Source organism: Globicephala melas, chromosome 3 (assembly GCF_963455315.2).
Source record: "Globicephala melas chromosome 3, mGloMel1.2, whole genome shotgun sequence".
Lineage (NCBI taxonomy): Eukaryota > Metazoa > Chordata > Mammalia > Artiodactyla > Delphinidae > Globicephala > Globicephala melas.
This window is the reverse complement of record NC_083316.1, coordinates 114,974,577-114,994,454: the sequence shown is the minus strand read 5'-3', so window position 1 is coordinate 114,994,454 and position 19,878 is coordinate 114,974,577. Positions and strand designations below refer to the sequence as shown.

The 19,878-nt window shown below is 45.9% G+C and overlaps 1 protein-coding gene across 2 annotated transcripts; it reads left to right on the top strand.

Moving 5' to 3' along the window:
• The first annotated feature begins 747 nt into the window (after nt 1-747).
• GFRA3 (GDNF family receptor alpha 3) lies at nt 748-17,994 on the top strand. 2 transcript variants are annotated; one of them, XM_030869498.2, is made up of 8 exons: nt 748-912; nt 7,877-8,164; nt 12,872-12,964; nt 14,286-14,598; nt 16,078-16,181; nt 16,352-16,486; nt 16,896-16,984; nt 17,198-17,994. In XM_030869498.2, the coding sequence occupies exons 1-8, from the start codon at nt 840-842 to the stop codon at nt 17,285-17,287; spliced, it is 1,185 nt and encodes a 394-aa protein (XP_030725358.1). In that variant the 5' UTR covers nt 748-839; the 3' UTR covers nt 17,288-17,994. The 2 variants fall into 2 exon arrangements, with proteins under 2 accessions (XP_030725358.1, XP_060151451.1); XM_060295468.1 differs by lacking the exon at nt 7,877-8,164.
• Nucleotides 17,995-19,878: the final 1,884 nt, after the last annotated feature.

Sequence of the window (19,878 nt, the reverse complement as noted above, 5' to 3'; positions counted from 1 at the left end):
CTAGCCACCTTTCTCAGTGATCTTTTGTCCAGGGAGATCTCCACAATTTAGTCTGAGGGAAGTTTGATCCTTCCATCCTCCCTCATGACACTGAAGGGGCTGAATTTTGGAGAAGTCTAGTCTAGCAAAGGTCCTGGGATCTGGCCTCAGGTTTGTTCCCAGCAAAGCCATTTCACCTGTCTGGGATCCATCTTTGCAGAATCTTGGGGTTAATAACAACAACCGAATCTCACCCTTGAAGATATTTACGAGGCGAAATGAAATCACAGATGTGCAAATTCTAAAAGAAAAAATATACTTGAAATGTAAGTGCCCTTGTGCGTTTGTTCAAGTTTTGTTATGTCATTTGGGTTGGTTGTTCCTTGGTGGTAGAGGGGGTTCCGGAAAGTGAGACAGGATGCTTTTTTTCTTAATAAATATCTGGACCCCAGAGATGGCGAGTTTCCATTGACAGTTTCCACACTGTCTTGGGTAGAAGTCCTCCTCTAAACGAAGTTGGCGGCCGACAGCATGTGGGCCGGCTGGGGTGGAGCACTCTTCAGAGCCAAAGACCGGCAGCTCCGGGGCGCGTGCCCTCGCTCGCCCTCACCCCAGCCCTGCCGGTCCAGGAGGAGAGTCGGCGTGGTGCGTCCGTCCACTTCGGAGTTGGAGGGCGGCGCCCGGAACCCTGGTGGGAGCGTGTTGGCGCCGCGCGCGCTAGGCGGGGCGGGAGGCGGTGGTGGGAGGCGCCGGCGGAGGAACCCGGCTCGCAGAGCTCCAGCGCGAGGGGAGAGGGCACTCCGCGCCTGGTGCAGGCAGAGCGCCCTGGGACGCCGACAGTCGGCTAGCGCACCCCGCCAATGGCGCGCCCCCCGAGCCCACGACCAATGCTGCCTGCACTCCTGCTGCTGCTGCCGCTGCTGCTCCGAGCGGGTGAGTGTCGTCTGTGCGTCCGCGGAGTCCACTCCGGCTGGGGCGGGAGGGGGCGGGGGCTGGGGTGGTGGTGAGTGGTGGTGGTGACCGTGTAGGTGGGGTCCCGGCACCAGTGCCCAGAGAGGTCTCAGGCCCCACACTGCTGCCTGGTGCGGGGCGTCCGTCTGTCCGAGCCTGGGGAACTGGAGGAGGAAGCCCAGGGTGTCAGGAAGGGGCTGGGTTCCACACCTAGTCCAGTGACTTAACTTGTAGATTGAGTGCCAGCCATGACCAGGGCACCCAAGCATCTCTTCGCTCCTCGTTCCCCCTCTTCCCCCGTTTGAAGTGCGTCTGTACAGTCACAGAACAGCCAGCAGCTAGGCCACTACCACTACAGCATCTCTAGGGGGCGGGGAGAGTCAGAAGCAGGACTGCCTTTTGCTCCACATGGGCTTCACCTCTTCCACCCCATGTAAGGACTGCGGAAGCGGATACTAGGTACAGGTGAAGCTGGAGAAGTTTTTGTTAGGGCTGACTTGTCATTGGGAACTCCCTGGCCGTCCAGTGGTTAGCACTCTGCACTTTCATGGAAAAAACAAACAAACACAACTGACGTCACAAATTAAGGTTGAAAACTGCTTCCCAATACTTGCCAACATCATTATTTGGTTGTGTGATTGAGAGTATTGCTCACCATCAACAAACCCTCTCTTCAGGATATACTTTATTATTATTTAAATTGGAGGGGAAAACTCACTAGTGGACAAGATGGCCTTTCCGTGCAAGCTGCCCAGCAACAGTGCCTTGCCCTGTTATAAATCCACAATAGGTGTTTTGTGGAATACATAGTTAAAGGCCGGGTTTTAGAACTACGCCATCCCCCCAAGGAGCATGCACGTGGCCTTTGGGAGTGGGATGGGTACATGGAATCTCATTGTGGGGCTCCTGTCCAGAGCCTGCCTGGAGGGAATCGTGAGTCAGAGACCACGTATCTACACATGACCTCAGTCCACAAAGTAGGACTGCAGAAGTGCAATCTTGGCTGAGAGACAGATATGGAAGGAAGGAAGGAAAGTACTGGTCTGTCCAGACTGACTTCATTAGTAAATCAGAGCAGCAAGACTTTACTGATCTGATTGGACTGCCCAGGATATTTCACTAACCCTAACAGTATGGCTGTATGTCAGGATCAGGGGTAAACTTTAAATACCTTCCTTGTGACCAATTTAGTGGAACAAGTTACCACCTGTTAATGATGAAACTTAACATGACCCCCACCTTCTTTTGTTGAGCTGCAGTGCCCTTAAATCTACTACTACTCACACTTGGTGAACTGTCAGCTTAGAAATGAGAGAGGTTTACTTTTGAAAATTGTTACGACTCAATATTTAGTCCAGTTAAAGCAATGAGACTTGGACCTGCTACGTTTCTTTCAGCAAGCACTTTCTGGGTACCTACCAGAAGTAACATCTTAAACATTCAGCATTTCTCAAACTGTTTAAATCCATGTCCCCTTTTGATAAAGATAAAAATCTCATGTCTTCCTTAAATAAATTTTGAAATTTCAGAATATTTTTAATGATACAAATGAACTTACAGAACAGAAACAGACTCATAGACTTAGAGAACGACCTTATGGTTAGCAGGTAGGAAGGGTTGGAGGGAGGAATAGTTAGGGAGTTTGGGATTGACATGTGCACACTGCTATATTTAAAATGGATAGCCAACAAGGACCTACTGTATAGCACAGGGAACTCTGCTCAATATTATTTAACAGCCTAAATAGGAAAAGAATTTGAAAAGGAATAGATACATGTATATGTATAACTGAATCACTTTGCTGTACACCTGAAACTAACACATTGTTAATCAACTATACTCCAATATAAAATAAAAAGTTTAATAAAAAAACTAGTTGCATTAAAAAAAGTTTTTTTGTTCATCTTCCACATATGAAATTGTCAAATATGCTTTTTTATGTGATTTTTTTAACATCTTTATTGGAGTATAATTGCTTTACAATGGTGTGTTAGTTTCTGCTTTATAACATAGTGAATCAGTTATACATATACATATGTCCCCATATCTCTTCCCTCTTGCGTCTCCCTCCCTCCCACCCTCCCTATCCCACCCGTCTAGGTGGGCACAAAGCACCAAGCTGATCTCCCTGTGCTATGCGGCTGCTTCCCGCTAGCTATCTGTTTTACGTTTGGTAGTGTATATATGTCCATGCCACTCTCTCACTTTGTCCCAGCTTACCCTTCCCCCTCCCCATATCCTCAAGTCCGTTCTCTAGTAGGTCTGTAAATATGCTTTTTTGAACCACACATTCCCTTTGGAAATTCTGATACACCCCCCAAATGGGCCCATCCTCTCTCTTCCCCATCCCGTGCATTGAGAAACTCTGGTTTAATCCAACCCCCTTTTTAAAAATCAAAATTAATACCAAAAATCCATTATGAACAAAATACCAAAATTTTAAATTAAAAGAGTAATAATGCCATGCTGAGGCGTATTGGAACCTGAAGCAAAAGGAGAAATCAGTACTACTGATCCTGTCTTTTTTTACACATTGGATATGGCACCAATTCTCAAACTTTAGGTTACATCATTCTCTCCAGTAAACTTACTAAAATTCAGATTCCCAGGCTTTATCACCAGAGGTTCTGATTTGGTAGTTAGTGCTAGGGCTCAGAAATCTGCATTTTAATAAGTAATCTAATTGATTATTATGTGATTGGAAGATAAGGTTGGACTACCTAAACTCAGAGGCCCCTCCTAATTTTGGGACTCTTTGATTATAAGTAGAGAGAAGGGGCCCAGAGAAGTTATCAGGGTGGCTCATAAAATGTCTCTGTTATGTGGTCATTTTTAAAATATTAGTAGGCACTTACAAAGAACAAGCCCTGTTCTAGGCACTGGCAACAGAGTAGTGATAAGATAGACATGGAAGTCTAGCTGGGGAGATAATAAAAAATGAAGTAAAAAAATATCAAGTGGTTGGGTTTCCCTGGTGGTGCAGTGGTTGAGAGTCCGCCTGCTGATGCAGGGGACGCGAGTTCGTGCCCCGGTCCGGGAGGATCCTGCCTGCCGCGGAGCGGCTGGGCCCGTGAGCCATGGCCGCTGGGCCTGCGCGTAGGGAGCCTGTGCTCCACAACGGGAGCGGCCACAGCTGTGAGGGGCCCGCGTACCGCCAAAAAAAAAAAAAAAAAAAATCAAGTGGTGATAAGTGCTATGCAGAGAATTGGAACAACAGTGTGTTAGAGTAGCTGGGGGGCTATTTTACATTGGTTGGTTGGGGATGGCCTTTGTGAGATGACACGCCATGTGAAGATCAGGTGGAAGAGCATTCAAAACAGAAAGAAGGCCAGTGCAGATGGAGGGAAGTGGGAGAGGAAGAGAGAGCAGGAGGTAAGATTAGAGAGGTGGTCAGGGACCAGGTCTTTACAAGGTTTTGTAAACCAAGGCACATAAACTAGACCTTAACCTAAGTTCAATGGAAGCTGTTGGAGGGATTTAAGCAGAGAAATGAGATCATCTGATTTACAGTTTTTAAGAGATGATCCCATATAATGCTAGTCAGTATTAGAATTATGTTATATTCACACAATGGATTGTTATACAGCAGTGAAAATAAGCTATTTACGACTATACTTATCAGTGTGGGTGAATTTCAGAAACGTAATATTGAGCAAAAGAAGCCAAAACACCAAAAGCACATGTTGTATGATTGAAAAACAGGCAAAACAAATTGCTAATGTTAGAAATCAGGATATTGTATTATATTTGCTTCGTTGGGAAGATGGTGACTGGCAGATGGCTTCTGGGGTGCTGGTAATGTTCTGGTTCTTTACCTGGGGATCTGGTTACACAGGTGTATATAATTTGAAATTAAACTATATATTTTTGATTTATGTATTTTTCTATATGTTATACTTTAATTAATTTATTACCAAACATGATATACAAATGGCTAACAAACACATGAAAATATGCTCAATATCATTAGTTATTAGAGAAATGCAAGTGAAAACCACAGTGAGATACTACCTCACACCCACAAGGATGGCTATAAAAACAGAGCAAAAAACAGAAAACACGAGTTGGCAAGTATGTAGAGAAATTGGAACCACCCTCATGCATTGCTAATAGGAATGTAAAATGGGACAGCCACTGTGGAAAACAATTTGGTGGTTCATCAAAAAGTTAAACATAGAATTAACATATGACCCAGCAATTCCACTCCTGCGTATACACCCAAGAGAAATGAATACAGGTATTCAAGCAAATACTTGTACATGATTCTTCACTTAGCACTGTTCACAATAACCAAAAGGTGGAAACAACCCAAATGTACATCAACTAACATTTAGGTAAACAAAATATGGTATATCCATACAATGAAATATTATTCATAAGAAAGAATGAAATATTGATATATGCCACAATGTGGATAAACCTTGAAAACAGCATGTTAGGTGAAAGAAGCTAGATACAAAAGAGTATATATTTTATGGCTCTATTTACATGAAATACTAGAATAGGTAAATGTGTAGAGACAGAAAGCAGACTAGTGGTTGCCAGAGACTAGGGGAAAGGGAGGATGGAGAGTGACTGTTTAATGGGTATGGGCTTCCTATTAGGGTGATGAAAATGAATTGGAATTAGAAGTGATGGTCGTATAGCATGGTGAATGTACTAAATGCCACTTAACTGTACCCTTTAAGATAATTAATTTTATGTTGCATGAATTTTTTTCTTTCTCTTTTTCTTTTTAAAATGAAGTTTGTATAAAAAGAAACGAAATTGAATTTTTTGTTGTGAGGTGGATGGACCTAGAGTCTGTCATACAGAGTGAAGTAAGTCAGAAAGAGAAAAACAAATACCGTACGCTAACACAAATATATGGAATCTAAGGAAAAAAAAAAAAGAAAGGTCATGAAGAACCTAGGGGTAAGACGGGAATAAAGACACAGACCTACTAGAGAAGGGACTTGAGGATATGGGGAGGGGGAAGGGTAAGCTGTGACAAAGTGAGAGAGTAGCATGAACATATATACACTACCAAACGTAAAATAGATAGCTAGTGGGAAGCAGCCGCATGGCACAGGGAGATCAGCTCGGTGCTTTGTGACCACCTAGAGGGGTGGAATAGGGAGGGTGGGAGGGAGGGAGACTCAAGAGGGAAGAGATATGGGAACATATGTATATGTATAACTGATTCACTTTATTATAAAGCAAAAACTAACACACCATTGTAAAGCAATTATACTCCAATAAAGATGTTTAAAAAAATAATAAAAAAAATAAAGTTTGTACCTTTTGACTACCTTCATCCAGTTCTCCCTCCCCACCCTCTGCCTCTGGTAACTGCAAACCTGATTTCTTTTCCTATGAGTTTGTTTTTGAAGTATAATTGACCTACAGTACTATGTTCCTGGTGTACAACATAGTGATTTGCTATTTCTATACATTTCAGAATGATCACCAGGCATGAATTTTACCCCAATAAAAATTTTTTCCAACCTAAAAAAATTCTTAAAAAAGATGAATGCAACAACAAAAAGAAAGGTAATTATGTGAAGTGAAGGATGTGTTAATTTTAACACATCTTATTGTTAACACGTCTAATCTTACTATGGTAACATTTTACAATATATACATAAATCATCATGTTGTATACCTAAAGCTTAAACAATGTTATATGTCAATTATATCTCCATAAAGCTGGAAAACAAAAAAAGATGGCTGAATGGTATGGTAGAATGAATTTGGAAGGTGGAATCACTGAGACCAATAAGGACTCTCAACTAGTTCAGACAAGAGTTGATGGTGGCTTGAGCTAAGGAGGTGGTGATAGCTGTGGAAAGAAGTGGACAGATTCCAGATATGTAGTGGAGTTGACAGGACTTACTGGATTGAACATAGAATGTGAAGGAAAGAGAAGAATTCAGAATGACTCCTAGATGTTCTGCCTTGAAAAACTGGGGGGTGATGGTGTGCTATTACCACTTGATAGGACCCTAAGTCCTAGGGTGCAGGGCCTTTCTCCAGAGCTGAACTATAACCAACCTTGATATTCCTGAGTGAGTGACAGAATCTGTAAAAGCCCCCCACCCCAACCCCAACCAGTTCCCACTGTAAGGTATTTTTAAGTGACTTTTTTTTTTTTTGCCGTACTGCGCAGCTTGTAGGATTTTCATTCCCTGACCACGGATCAAACCTGGGCCCCGGCAGTGAAAGTGCCGAGTCCTAACCACTGGACCGCCAGAGAATTCCCCTTAAGTGAAAGTGCCGAGTCCTAACCACTGGACCGCCAGAGAATTCCCCTTAAGTGACTTTTTTTTTTTTTTTTTTTTTTTGCGGTATGCGGGCCTCTCACTGTTGTGGCCTCTCCCATCGCGGAGCATAGGCTCCGGACGCGCAGGCTCAGCGGCCATGGCTCACGAGCCCTGCCGCTCCACAGCATGCAGGATCTTCCCGGACCGGGGCATGACCCCGTGTCCCCTGAATCGGCAGGCGGACTCCCAACCATTGTGCCACCAGGGAAGCCCCCCTTAAGTGACTTTTAATGGAAGACTCAGAGTTACTGCTAACTGTCATTTAGCACTCCCATGCACATTCTCAGCTCTCTGGTTATGATGCTATCCCTGTCCATGGCATAGCTCTGCTCAGGGCCCTCTTCCCAGTGCCTGGCTGGGCCATCAGGCTCAGCTTCAAATAATGTCCCCCTCCCCCTCCCAGGAGGCTGAGCAGCTTGTCTTCATCAAACCCCCCTCTCTTCTTGAGCCTGATCTCTTCTGTCCATATTGTGACAGCTGCAGACTCTCTACTCCTACTGGACTTCTTTCTCCCCGCTAAAGGCTTTTGTGCCGCCCCAAGACTTTCCTGCTAAAGATTTCATCCAGAATCCCCCCACCCTACCTTATGACTAGGTTCTCCTAGACAGCTACTCTGACCTTATATGATCTCTCTCCCTCCATAGGGGACCACCTCCCCACAGAAGGCCGGCTCATGAACAGCTGTATCCAGGCCAGGAGGAAGTGCCAGGCCGATCCCACTTGCAATGCTACCTACCACTACTTGAATTCCTGTGCCTCTAGTATAAGCACCTCATCACCTGCAGAGGAGCCTTCAGTCCCTGAGGACTGCATGGAGGCAGCACAGCAACTCAGGAATAGTTCTCTGATGAGCTGCACATGCCATCGGCGCATGAAGAACCAAGCTACCTGCCTGGACATCTACTGGACCGTTCACCCTGCCCGTAGCCTTGGTGAGGCCCCCATCCTAGAGCGGGCTAAGCTAGGGAAGATGGCTCTTGGGAGTTGTTTTTTAATCCTGCCGGATATGGGCCGCATGGTAGATTCTGACAGGGATGATAATGAAGCTCTGCATTTGACGTCAGTAAGAAATGGAAGGAGGAATTGGCAGTATGCTTTTTGGCCCCACAGTACTGCCCTCCCTTCTCACTACTTTCCCCTTTTTTTTTAATCTGGAAACATGTAGCTGCCTCTTGGAAGGTCTCTGAACCAGGCTAAGGCCCAACATGGGGAGCTCCTGGAACAGACAGATATGGAGAGGAAATGGAGGGAAATGGTCCTAACTCATAAACAGGCTGCAAATACAACATAATCCATAGGTTCAGAGAGACTGGGAGGCAGTGTCCTGGTCCAGCCTTTAACAGAGAGGATATTCATTAACCAGACAAGAGATGATAAAAGACGGAAGGCACTGGAAGAGCCAAAGAGAGGAGCTTCCTCTGACTCTGGAGATCCCCTTCCGTATCAGTCAGCTTTTACTAGACTGTGCTGCAGTAACACAACAGGGTCTTGTAAAACAAAGGTTAAGTTCTTGCTCATGTTCTGTCTTGGCTGTGTCATGTGTCCTCTTCATTCTGGAATCCAGTACAGCCTCTACCTGAGATGTTCCCTTCTCATGGCAGAGGGAAATGAACAATGGCAGAACCATTTGATGCCTTTAAAAGCTTCTGCTCAGATGTTACATAAAATACTTCTGCTCACATTCCATTGACAAAGCAAATCACGTGGTCATACCTGACATCAGTGGGAAGGGGAAGTATACTCCTCCCACAGGGGACACTGAAAATCACATGGCAATAACTGAGTATGTATAGTCTTACAGGGAGGACAAAAATAATTGTAAACAATAATGCAATCTACCATAGTCCACCAGTTGGTCAAAACATTCATTTCCCTCCCTTTCACAAGCAAAATATACCTACTCACTTTCTAAGGAAGGTGCCTAAGAATTCTATCTAAGCAGGACATCAGGCTCCAAGTCTAGGATCTTGTGATAATTTCTATATCAGGTCTGGATGTGGTTTCTGTTAATCTAGAAACCTATGCGCTAACAAGTCATCTGCTGGGCTTCCCTGGTGGCGCAGTGGTTAAGAATCCACCTGCCAATGCAGGGGACAGGGGTTTGAGCCCTGGTCTGGGAAGATCCCACATGCCACAGAGCAACTAAGCCCAGGCGCCACAACTACTGAACCTGCACTCTAGAGCCCGCGTGCCACACTACTGAAGCCCGTGCGCCTAGAGCCCATGCTCTGCAACGAGAAGCCACGACAATGAGAAGCTCGTGCACCGCAATAATTAGTAGCCCCCGCTCGCTGCAACTAGAGAAAGCCCGCACACAGCAATGAAGACCCAACACAGCCAAAAATACAGATAAATAAATTTTTAAAAAAGTCATCCTCTTCCCATCTATACTCAATATATAGTAATGGAATGGGGACAGGAGAAGCACAACAAACTCTCAGGTAGAAAGAGGAGTAATGGGAAGCACACAGCAGACATTGATTCATAGCAGTTCTGAAGTCCTGCCACACAATTGTTGCAAGGGCTGTCTTCCCTGGGAGTAGGGATTGCTCTTTAATAAGGCCCTGCTTTTGCTCATTGGGGAGCAAAAGCCCAGGAGTTTCCCAGTCCCCTGGGAGGTCCTTCGTTTCCCATTATTTTCTTGGGCTACATCTGGAAAGGGCATTGGAGACTATGACCTCCTTAGGGATTGAGTAGCATTCTCCACTTGCTTCCTACCTGAGGAATGTTGGAGCATCTTAAGTCTCAAATAGTTAGAGTCTCTTTTAATCCAGGCTGGTGGCTCTTAGCAGTACAACTCTCTCAAAACATAATTGCGTTTTATGTCTGATTTCTGTCACCTCATGTGCCAGTAGCCTTTCCTATAATCCCTTTCAAGACATACATCTCTTTTGAGACCTAATTAGAGGTACCTTGCCCTTATCAAGCTTCTGTGGGAGAGCCACTATCTTAGTCTTTTTTCCCTGAGAACATTTGTCCAACAGGCAGGATTTATCGGATACTGTCTTAATCAGTGAGAGATCTCCACAAAGGGCATGATAGCCACAAACTTGAATTGGTCTCTGGCCCAAGGCTGAGTTGTAATTGACCTTATTACTCAATGCATTTTTCAATTTTACCTTTTACTATTTGAATATGAGGAGTAGCATTTCTTAATTTTGCAGGTCCTAGAATTTCTGTATTCTTTCTTTTCTGTTTCCTCTCTGTGTGTAAACTGGTCAGTTCTCTGAGCGTATATCTTTCTCGTAGTACCATGCCAAGTGTGGCTATCAGCAATCAAGACATATTAGTAATCTTCAGCTTCTCAGCTTCTTCCCCTTAAAGCACAAGCTCACTCAGTACATCATCTTCCTTCCAAGTTATTGCAGGCAACAATTTTACCAAATGCTTTGCCACTGCATAATGAGGGCTGCCATCTTCCCAGCCCCCAGTAACAGCTTATTCACCACCCACTACCTAGTCCCAAAGCCAATACCATTTATTTTAGATCCTTTTTTGTTACTTCAGCACTCCATTTCTAGATACCAATCACATTTTTTAACATCTTTATTGGAGTATAATTGCTTTACAATGTTATGTTAGTTTCTGCTGTATAACAAAGTGAATCATCTATATGTATACATATATCCCCATATCCCCTCCCTGTTGCATCTCCCTCCTACCCTCCCTGTCCCAACCCTCTAGGTGGTCACAAAGCACCGAGCTGATCTCCCTGTGCTATGCAGCTGCTTCCCACTAGCTATCTGTTTTACATTTGGTAATGTATATATGTCAATGCTACTCTCTCACTGCATCACAGATTACCCTTCCTCCTCCCCGTGTCCTCTCTCTCTATGTCTGCGTCTTTATTCCTGTCCTGCTCCTAGGTGCATCAGAACCATTTTATTTTTTTAGATTCCATTACATGACCAATTACATTTTTAATAAGAATTTGCTAAATTATGCAGCCAACCCCAAATCTCTGGCTTTCACCAACAAAAATATATCTTTTGTTCATGTTACACATTTGCTGTGGGCTTCCATGAGTTGGCTTTGGAGGACAATTTTGTTATTTATTTATCTATTTTTGACTGCATTGGGTCTTCGTTGCAGTGCGTGGCCTTCTCATTGCGCTGGCTTCTCTTGTTGTGGAGCACGGGCTCTAGGCATGCGGGCTTCGGTGGTTGTGGCTCGCGGGCTCTAGAGCGCAGGCTCAGTAGTTGTGGCGCACGGGCTTAGTTGCTCCACGGCACGTGGGACCTTCCCGGACCAGGGATCGAACCCGTGTCCCCTGCATTGGCAGGAGGATTCTTAACCACTGCGCCACCAGGGAAGTCCCATGAGTTGGCTTTGTCTTTGCTCCACTTGCCTTCTTCATTTGAGGATCCAGGATGGTAGATGGAAAAGAGCCAAGCAGGACCACATGATAGTTCTTGAAACTTAGAGGTGATTATGCCTCTTTAGCTCACAGTCCACAGGCCAAAGCAAGTCACATGGCCAAGCCTTACAGTAGCGTGGGAAAGTACAGTCCTCTCATAGGTGGCCTAAAAGTCACAAGGCAACAGGTGAGGTTGTATAATCCTCCGACAGTAAGCAATTGGAAACAAATTCTCTTTGTTCCCTGATTTCCACTCCTCATCCTAATCACTTCTCTTTTAGAACTTCCACTGAGACTTCTCCCTGAATGCTCTTGTCTCCACCTCTTTTCCCTTGGGAGCTCCCAGGTCTTCCCAAGCATCCAAACCATCCTTTCCTGTTGGCTTGATATCATCTATATCCCTTCCCGCCTAAAGACATATTCACAAAGCCTATTGGGTGACATCCCTGAAAGCTCATCTCTGTCTTCAACATTTATTGAGCACCTACCATGTGTATGAGCTATGCAGTGATATTGTTTTTTTAACTGAAGTACAGGTTGGTTAACAATGTTGTGTATGCAGTGATTTTATAAGACCTAGTGATTTTATAAGGTCTTAAGGAGCCCACAGCCCCATGGGGTGTTTGAAAGAGATGTGTTTCCTTTCAGATAATTTCTCTCCCTTCTCTGCTTTTCTCAGTCAGGTTCAGTTCCAGATCTAGTCTCATTTGCATCACCTCAGCGTGCAATGCATCTCCATAGCCAAGTGGTCAGGCCTGGAACAGAGTCCACTACTGCCCCTTCTCCAATAGCAAGAGAAAACAAGACAGAGTCCCCTTGCCTGCTTATGTGCCCACAGGTGATACTTGTAGTAGTTAGGAGCAGAGACTCTGAAATCAGGTAATCCAGGTTTCAAATCCCGGCTCCATTTACTAGCTTATGTGAACTTGAGCAAGTGAATTAACCTCTCTTATCCTCAGTTTCCTTTTACCTACCCAAAGACTTCTATGAAGACTAAGTGAAATTGTATGTATATATATATTTTTTTTTCCACTTGCACCATAGTGCCCAGTAAACAGTGTGCTCAACAAACAGTAGCTTTATTATTCTTATCATTAAACCCAGCTTATTTGTCAAGCCTAGCCTATACCTTTATGGCCCTGTTCTTTTTCTCTCCTCTGCCCAGCATGCAGCTATTTAGGTAGAGACTGTGCTGCTTCTTTTTCTCCAGCAGCTTCAACCCCTCCTGCTCCCACCCCCAGCCCCATCCTCAGGATTCTGGTGCTCCCCACCTTGTCTCTAGGTGACTATGAGCTGGATGTCTCTCCCTATGAAGATACAGTGACCAGAAAACCCTGGAAAATGAATTTCAGCAAACTGAACATGCTCAAACCAGGTGTGGAAGGCAAGCTGGGGCTGGGGTGTGGGAGGGCCTGGACCCTGAGGGAAGGGTGGCTAGTGGGGAACACAAGCTGGGAGAATGAAGGGAGAGAGTTGTGGCCTGCCAGGTAACTAAAGAAGCACTCTCAGGGTGAGAGTCTGAGCTATGCCGCATGATCTAGTCTCACGAGTTAACACAGAGCAATAGTTATTAGGGAGATATTCCAAGAGAGCCCATTAGAGCTCCCTGGTTCCAAAAGGTGGATCTCTACAAAGGCTTTGGTGGGAGTGGCAGCAGTCCCAGAAAAAAAAAGTGCTGAAATGGAGTATTTACCCTAATTCGAGGCAGCCAGGAAAGTAGCTTTTTGTCCCTGAAGACTAGGAAATTGCTTGTTTTCAACCATTCTAATGGGATGGGCGAGGTGTTGGGCAGGGAAAATGGTGAGAGAGAGCGTGACTCCTCAGGGGTGACTCAGGGTGGGGAGCCATCTGTCTGGCAAGGACTAATATGATGCATGTTTTTCAGGAAAGTGAGGCTGTTGTATTAATTGGAAAGGAACACACACATGCACTCTCTTTTTGAGAAAGATGTGAGCTTTGTTGTACAGTCAGTACTGTGTATTAGAATTTTGAGAGAAAAGCATAGAGATTTATGTATTACAAACTCTAGGTTACAGGGAATCTGGGAATAACCTATTCCAGTTATTCCATTGTTCTGACTGCTGGAATATTCTGTTAATAGAACTATCACCATAATTTCCCAAGATTCAGAGTATGGGGGGTTTTATGCATGCATCAGTCAATGAAAGATGGGCAGAATAGACAGATGCAGAACCAAAATCCTAAATAGAATTTGGTTGCATCTGCTGTGGACAATCCAGAAAGTACTTTTCTGTGCCAGGAGGATTGCAGGATCCTAGTTCCCCTACCAGGGATGCAACCCCTCAGAAGTGAAAATGGGGAGCCCTAACCACTGGACTGCCAGGGAATTTGCCAGAAAGTACTTTAGAATGTTGTAGGGCCTCTTGGTTACAATTTCCACCATGGGATCTCACTCATTGCATAGGATTGAGGAAAGGGTTTGGTTAGATGTATATGGCTTTTTTTTTTTTTTTTTTTTTAAACCTAGGCAAGCTGAGGAGCAGGATGGGAGAGGCTCACGAATACCTGATACGGTTTGTGGGTAGAGGGAAAGGCCTTATTCGGTGCAGTCCTCCCTGACAGGAGTGCCTTCACACTACCGTCCTTGTGAAATCAGAGGGTTGCCGGGATTCCTGGGGAGGCTGGGCTGCACGTCTGCAGAGAGGACTGCTGACTTGGTGCCCCTCTCCCCCCAGACTCGGACCTCTGCCTCAAGTTCGCCATGCTGTGCACTCTTAATGACAAGTGTGACCGGCTGCGCAAGGCGTACGGGGAGGCGTGCTCCGGGTCCCGCTGCCAGCGCCACACTTGCCAAAGGCAGCTGCGCTCCTTTTTCGAGAAGGCGTCGGAGCCCCACGCTCAGGGCCTGCTGCTGTGCCCGTGCGCGCCCACCGACCAGGGTTGCGGGCAGCGCCGGCGCAACACCATCGCCCCCAGCTGCTCACTGCCATCGGAGGCCCCCAACTGCCTGGAGCTGTGGCACATATGCCTGTCCGACCCGCTGTGCAGGTGCCGGGTGCTGGGTGCGGGCAGACGGGGTGGACACCACTCCTTCGGCGCCTCCTTCCTGGGCAGGGCTGGGTCTGAACCACCCTCCCCCCCCCACCCCTCCGCAAGGCACCATGAACCGACTTTACCAAGTAGCTACCCTGGATACTTTCTGAAACTCTTTTATAAAAAAATAAAATAAAATAAAATTATAGAGAGAGAGTGTAAAAACTATAGGAAATATAAAACTGTGTTAAAATATCACTCAAAACCTGTCACCTGGAGGTAATCTACCATAATTTGGGGAGCATTTCCTTCCAGTCTTTTTTCTCTCCAGGTAAACAAAATCAGACACCAACCTTGTTTTGCAACCTGGTTCTACCACTTACTTCTCTGTATAACCTTGGGCAAGTTACTTTACCTCTCTGAGTCCCACTTCCTCTTCTGTAAGATATTACATGGAGCTCTCAAAAATCATAATACTAACACTTACTGAGTAAGTGTTAGTTACTTACTATGGGCTAAGTACTATTTTAAGTACTTAACATCTATTAATTTATCTAAGCTTCACAAGAACCCTATAAGATAGTTGCTATTATTACTATTTTTTTTTATCATCCTCAGTTTACAAATGAAGAAACCACAGCAGAGAAAGTTTAAATAACTTGCTCAAATTCACCTAGGTAGTAAGTCAGGTTTGTTAATGAGGTTTGGATTTCCTTCATAGGTAGTCTGGCCTAGAGCCTGTGCTCCTAGAGGCTCTGTTATGCTGCCTGTTATTATGCTGGGAGCTATGGGTTGGCCAAAAAGTTCGTTTGGGTTTTTAATGGAAAAACCCGAACGAACTTTTTGGCCAACCCAATATTACTATTACTGTTACATAACAAGTGCTGGGCTAGATGACTAAGATACTCTCCCTTCCTTCAAGGAGTTTGCAACTGCGTGGGGATGACAGATAAGTAAACCACCAATCTAACACAAAGCAAAATATAAGGAAAAGTGCACAAATATACACACAAAAATATACTCATCGTTCCATCCCCTGAAGATAACCAGCTTTACCTATTGTAGGATGAGTGTTAAAAATAATAATATCTAACATTTACTGAACACTCACTGTATACCAGGCACTGTGTTAAATGCTATACATGTATTCTCTTACTTCATCCTCACAAAAATCCTCAAGGTAGTGTTATTTTCATCTCTATTTACTGTCAAGGAAATTGAAACTGAAGAAACTGCCTGAGATCTCATAATTAGGGATTGTGGAGCCCAAATTTAGAGTGATATGCTGTGGAGGCTGGGGTGATGGTGCATTTAATTGTGACAGGAGCAGGCTTCACTGAGGAGGACGCCATGGGCCAGGCTCTGAAACAGGCAGAGGCGGATTTGGCATGAAGATGGGCATCTCAACTAAAGGGGCAGCAAGGTGACACTGTGGCAAGGTGAAGGCTGCAGGCCACACCATCAACAGGGACTCTTAAAATTTCCCTTCTTCAGATCGCGCCTGGCGGATTTTCAGACCCACTGCCATCCCATGGACATCCTAGGGACCTGTGCAACAGAGCAGTCCAAATGTCTGCGAGCATACATGGGGCTGATTGGTGAGGCTGGGGGGCATGTTTAGGAAGCCTACAGGTTGGCCAGCCTGGGGGGGGGGTGAAAATGCTCTGGAGACTGAACCCCCATGGAGTGGTCCTGAGACAGGTGGGAGAGGATGGGAGCTGAAGGTAGGGTTGGCTTAGGCACTGACAATCCTCTTTTCACCCCATAGGGACTGCCATGACTCCCAACTTTGTCAGCAACGTCAATGCCAGTGTTGCCTTAAGCTGCACCTGCCGAGGCAGTGGCAATCTGCAGGAGGAGTGTGAGCAGCTGGAAGAGTCCTTCTCCCGAAACCCCTGCCTCAGTGAGTGCTCTCCACCTGCTCCCAGCCCCCGTGGCTGGCTCAGCTTGACCCAGGGAGAGGGAAAGGGTCTGCTCTGTGGTCCACTGGTTCCATCCATCTCCTGCAGACGGAGCAGCCCCCTCCTCAGCATAGGCTTACATCTCCCCAACCTGAGCCTTTCTGCCTTCTCCCATTCTATTAGTGACCCACCCCCATCCCCGGCCATGCTGCCTCTTCACTTGCCTGGGCCCTAGGGACACTCTTCAGCTCAAGGAATAGCAAGCAGAATGAGATAATATCCCATTCCCAGCTGCCACTCACCCACCCTTGCATATCCCAGGGTCCCTGAGACATTCCCTTTCCTTCTTTGGGAGCCTGAGAGATCTCTAACATCTGCGTGCTTTCAGTCTTCCTTCTCTCCTCTCCTCAGTGGAGGCCATTGCAGCTAAGATGCGTTTTCACAGCCAACTCTTCTCCCAGGACTGGACAGCCTCTACCTTTTCCATGATGGAACGCCAGGTAGGGCCTCCTCTGTTACACCTCTCCTACCTTTACTGGACCGCTGGGGGAAACCCAGACAAGGCAGGCAAGAGATTGGATGGGGGCGGTGAACTCCTTGTGGTCATGAATATTTTAGACCTCTAGCAGACACCTCAGGGGAGGAGGACAGGCCTTGACTGAGGCTAAGGTGGTGAAAAGGGTGGAGCTGACTCCATTTTATTTTTTCCACAGAACAAAAACCCTGCTCTGAGGCCACAGCCCTGGGTGCCCTCTCTTTTCTCCTGTACACTTACCTTGATTCTGCTCCTGAGCCTCTGGTAGCTGGACTTCCCTGGGGGCCCTCTTCTCCTTTACCACACCCAGCTGACCTGCAGCCTGCAAGGGTTGAGGAAAGGACAGCATCAGGAAGGAGGTTTGGTATACAACATGGCAACCCTGACGTTACCCCACACCTCCAGTTGACTCCAGATTAGGCCACAGTAGAAGCTGACTAGCCTAGTTCTCATTCCCTTCACTTCTTTTTTTGTTTTGTGTTGTTGTTGTTGTTGTTGTTTTTGGCCGTGCCTCTTGGCTTTTGGGATCTTAGTTCCCCGACCAGGGATTGAACTGGTCCCTTGGCAGTGAAAGCTCGGAGTCCTAACCACTGGACCGCCAGGGTCATTCCCTTCACTTCTGACTCAGGCTGCCCCTCCTTAGGACTTTAGCCATATCTTCTGGTGATGTCCAGCTCTACCAGGCTCTCTCCCTACCCCTTTCTTCTGCCCACCAGCATCACCCAGGCTCTAACAAATCAGTCACGCTCTCTTGCATTCTCCAGGTAGGCAGGGCTGGGTGTTCTGAAGCAACCTAGAAAGACATTCCTCATGGTGAGGAAAGCTGGAGCAAGACTCTTGGCCCCTTGTCTCCTCCTCTGAATGGGGAATGGGAACCTACTGCCTTCCCAGGGATCCTACAGAACATTTGAGCATCACGAGCTAGAGCATATGGGCCTTGCTTTCTTCCTGCTACTGTCCCAAAGTCCCCTTAGCCTCTTGGATCATGATTAAACATTTTAACTTAAAACTTTTCTCTTTTCCCGTTGTCTCATACTGTGAATTTATATAGAACTAGGGGTGTTACAGACACAAGAGCACAGGCCAGGTGATCTAGGAGACACAGCAACCCTGCCACCAGATGCTATGTGACCCCCCAGGCAAGTCTCTCAGCCTCTCTGTGTACTTGACATGGAGTTGGAAGAAAAATAACTTATGTGAGGCTGTGGACTGGGTACCTGTTCCAGCTCCAGCCATTTTGGGCATGCTGCGTGGGATCTGCCACAGCAGCTGAAGGGGGAGGGTCCATAGTCAACCACAGCGTTTGAGCACCTGCTTGTGTTATCGGTCTGCTCCATACCATAATGGGGGCCGGAGGAAAGGAGAGACTGGTTCTTGAACTCATGTGCAATCCAGTTGGGATAAGGAAACAGCTACCCATGCAAAGTATTGGGAAAATATATTTATAGAGCTGTGGAAATTTGTCTGTTAATTCATTCACTCACTCTTTCCAAAAGCATCTGATGAGTGCTGGCTCTCCAAGACACTGTGCTGGGTGTGGGAGATTCCAAGGTAATGCTATTTGCAGATCCTATTTTCAAGCCTTTTACATATCAGAGCAGGGGAACTGACAAGGCAGTCAATAAGAACAGTGCAGTGTGATGAGTACTGTACAATAATTGTAATAATAACCCTCATTTACTGAGCCCCTACTGTGTGCCAAGTACTACTGTGCCCCTACTGTGTGCAAATACATTCATAATTCATTTAATTCTTCACTAGCTATGTGACCTTGGCCTTAACCTCTTTGGGGCTCACTATCTACATCTGTAACATGAAAAGGTGAAACACCTACCTCACAAGGAATGAGATAATCCATGTGAAAGCATTGTGCCTGATAAATAGAACTCAAAAAAGTTAGCAGTTACAGCATATGGTTTTTGTAGAGAATTTGGACAGTACAGATAGTTATAAAGAAGAAAATTAAAATCTTTAAAATCCCATTCTCAAACTTCCAAACTACTCCCTGTACATCTGTGCACATGAGAAACTATGGGTATGTATAATTTTATATATGTGAGGTCAGAGACTGCTTATCAAAGTGTAAGTCACAGACACTTTTCAACATCCATGAGTAGAGCTCAGAATACATCGTCCTTTTTATCAGCTGCATAACATGGACTTGTATGAATGCATATTCCTACATACATAGTTTATTTAACTGGTTCTGAATTGATAGGTATTTGGTTATCTTCCTATTTTTCTCTGAGCCAAGTTTTAAGGCAGTGAGGAGGTGACTGGGGGTAGGATGTGCCGAAGAGCTGCCCGAGTGGTGGGTGGAGTAGGGAAAGCACCCCCTAAACATTCTTGTATCCACATACCCCACCCTGCCGAGGAAGTGCCCAGCCAACCTGCTGTCCTGCAAACTTCAGTGCGGCACTGGGTGGACCTTCCCCTTCCTCCCCTCCCAGGAAGATCTCTGAACCGTCAAGGCCTCTCCATTTGCTTTGGCTCCATTATCCTGGGGCTGGCGGGGGGGTGAATGGTACAGTCATTCCTTGCTAAGTGCTTGAATTAGACTAATAGGTCATCTGTGCTTTTCTCTGAAGAAGGTCCAAATTCCTGGTAAACAACCAGACCACTCTCCCAGCCTAGGGCCCAGAGCCAAGACTCGGGGTGGGGGCACACAGTGGCTGGACTGAAGCTTTTAATGGTATCCTGGCTGGCCGGGATGGTTAATGCCATTAGACTAGTTTCTGGGTAATGAGGTGGGAAGGGCTGCTGGCAGCAGTGATAAGCAGAGAGCGCTCAATTACAGGTCTCTGCATGGCCGGGTTGGAGCAGACTGTCTTTTAAACAACTATCTTCCAATTCACCCAT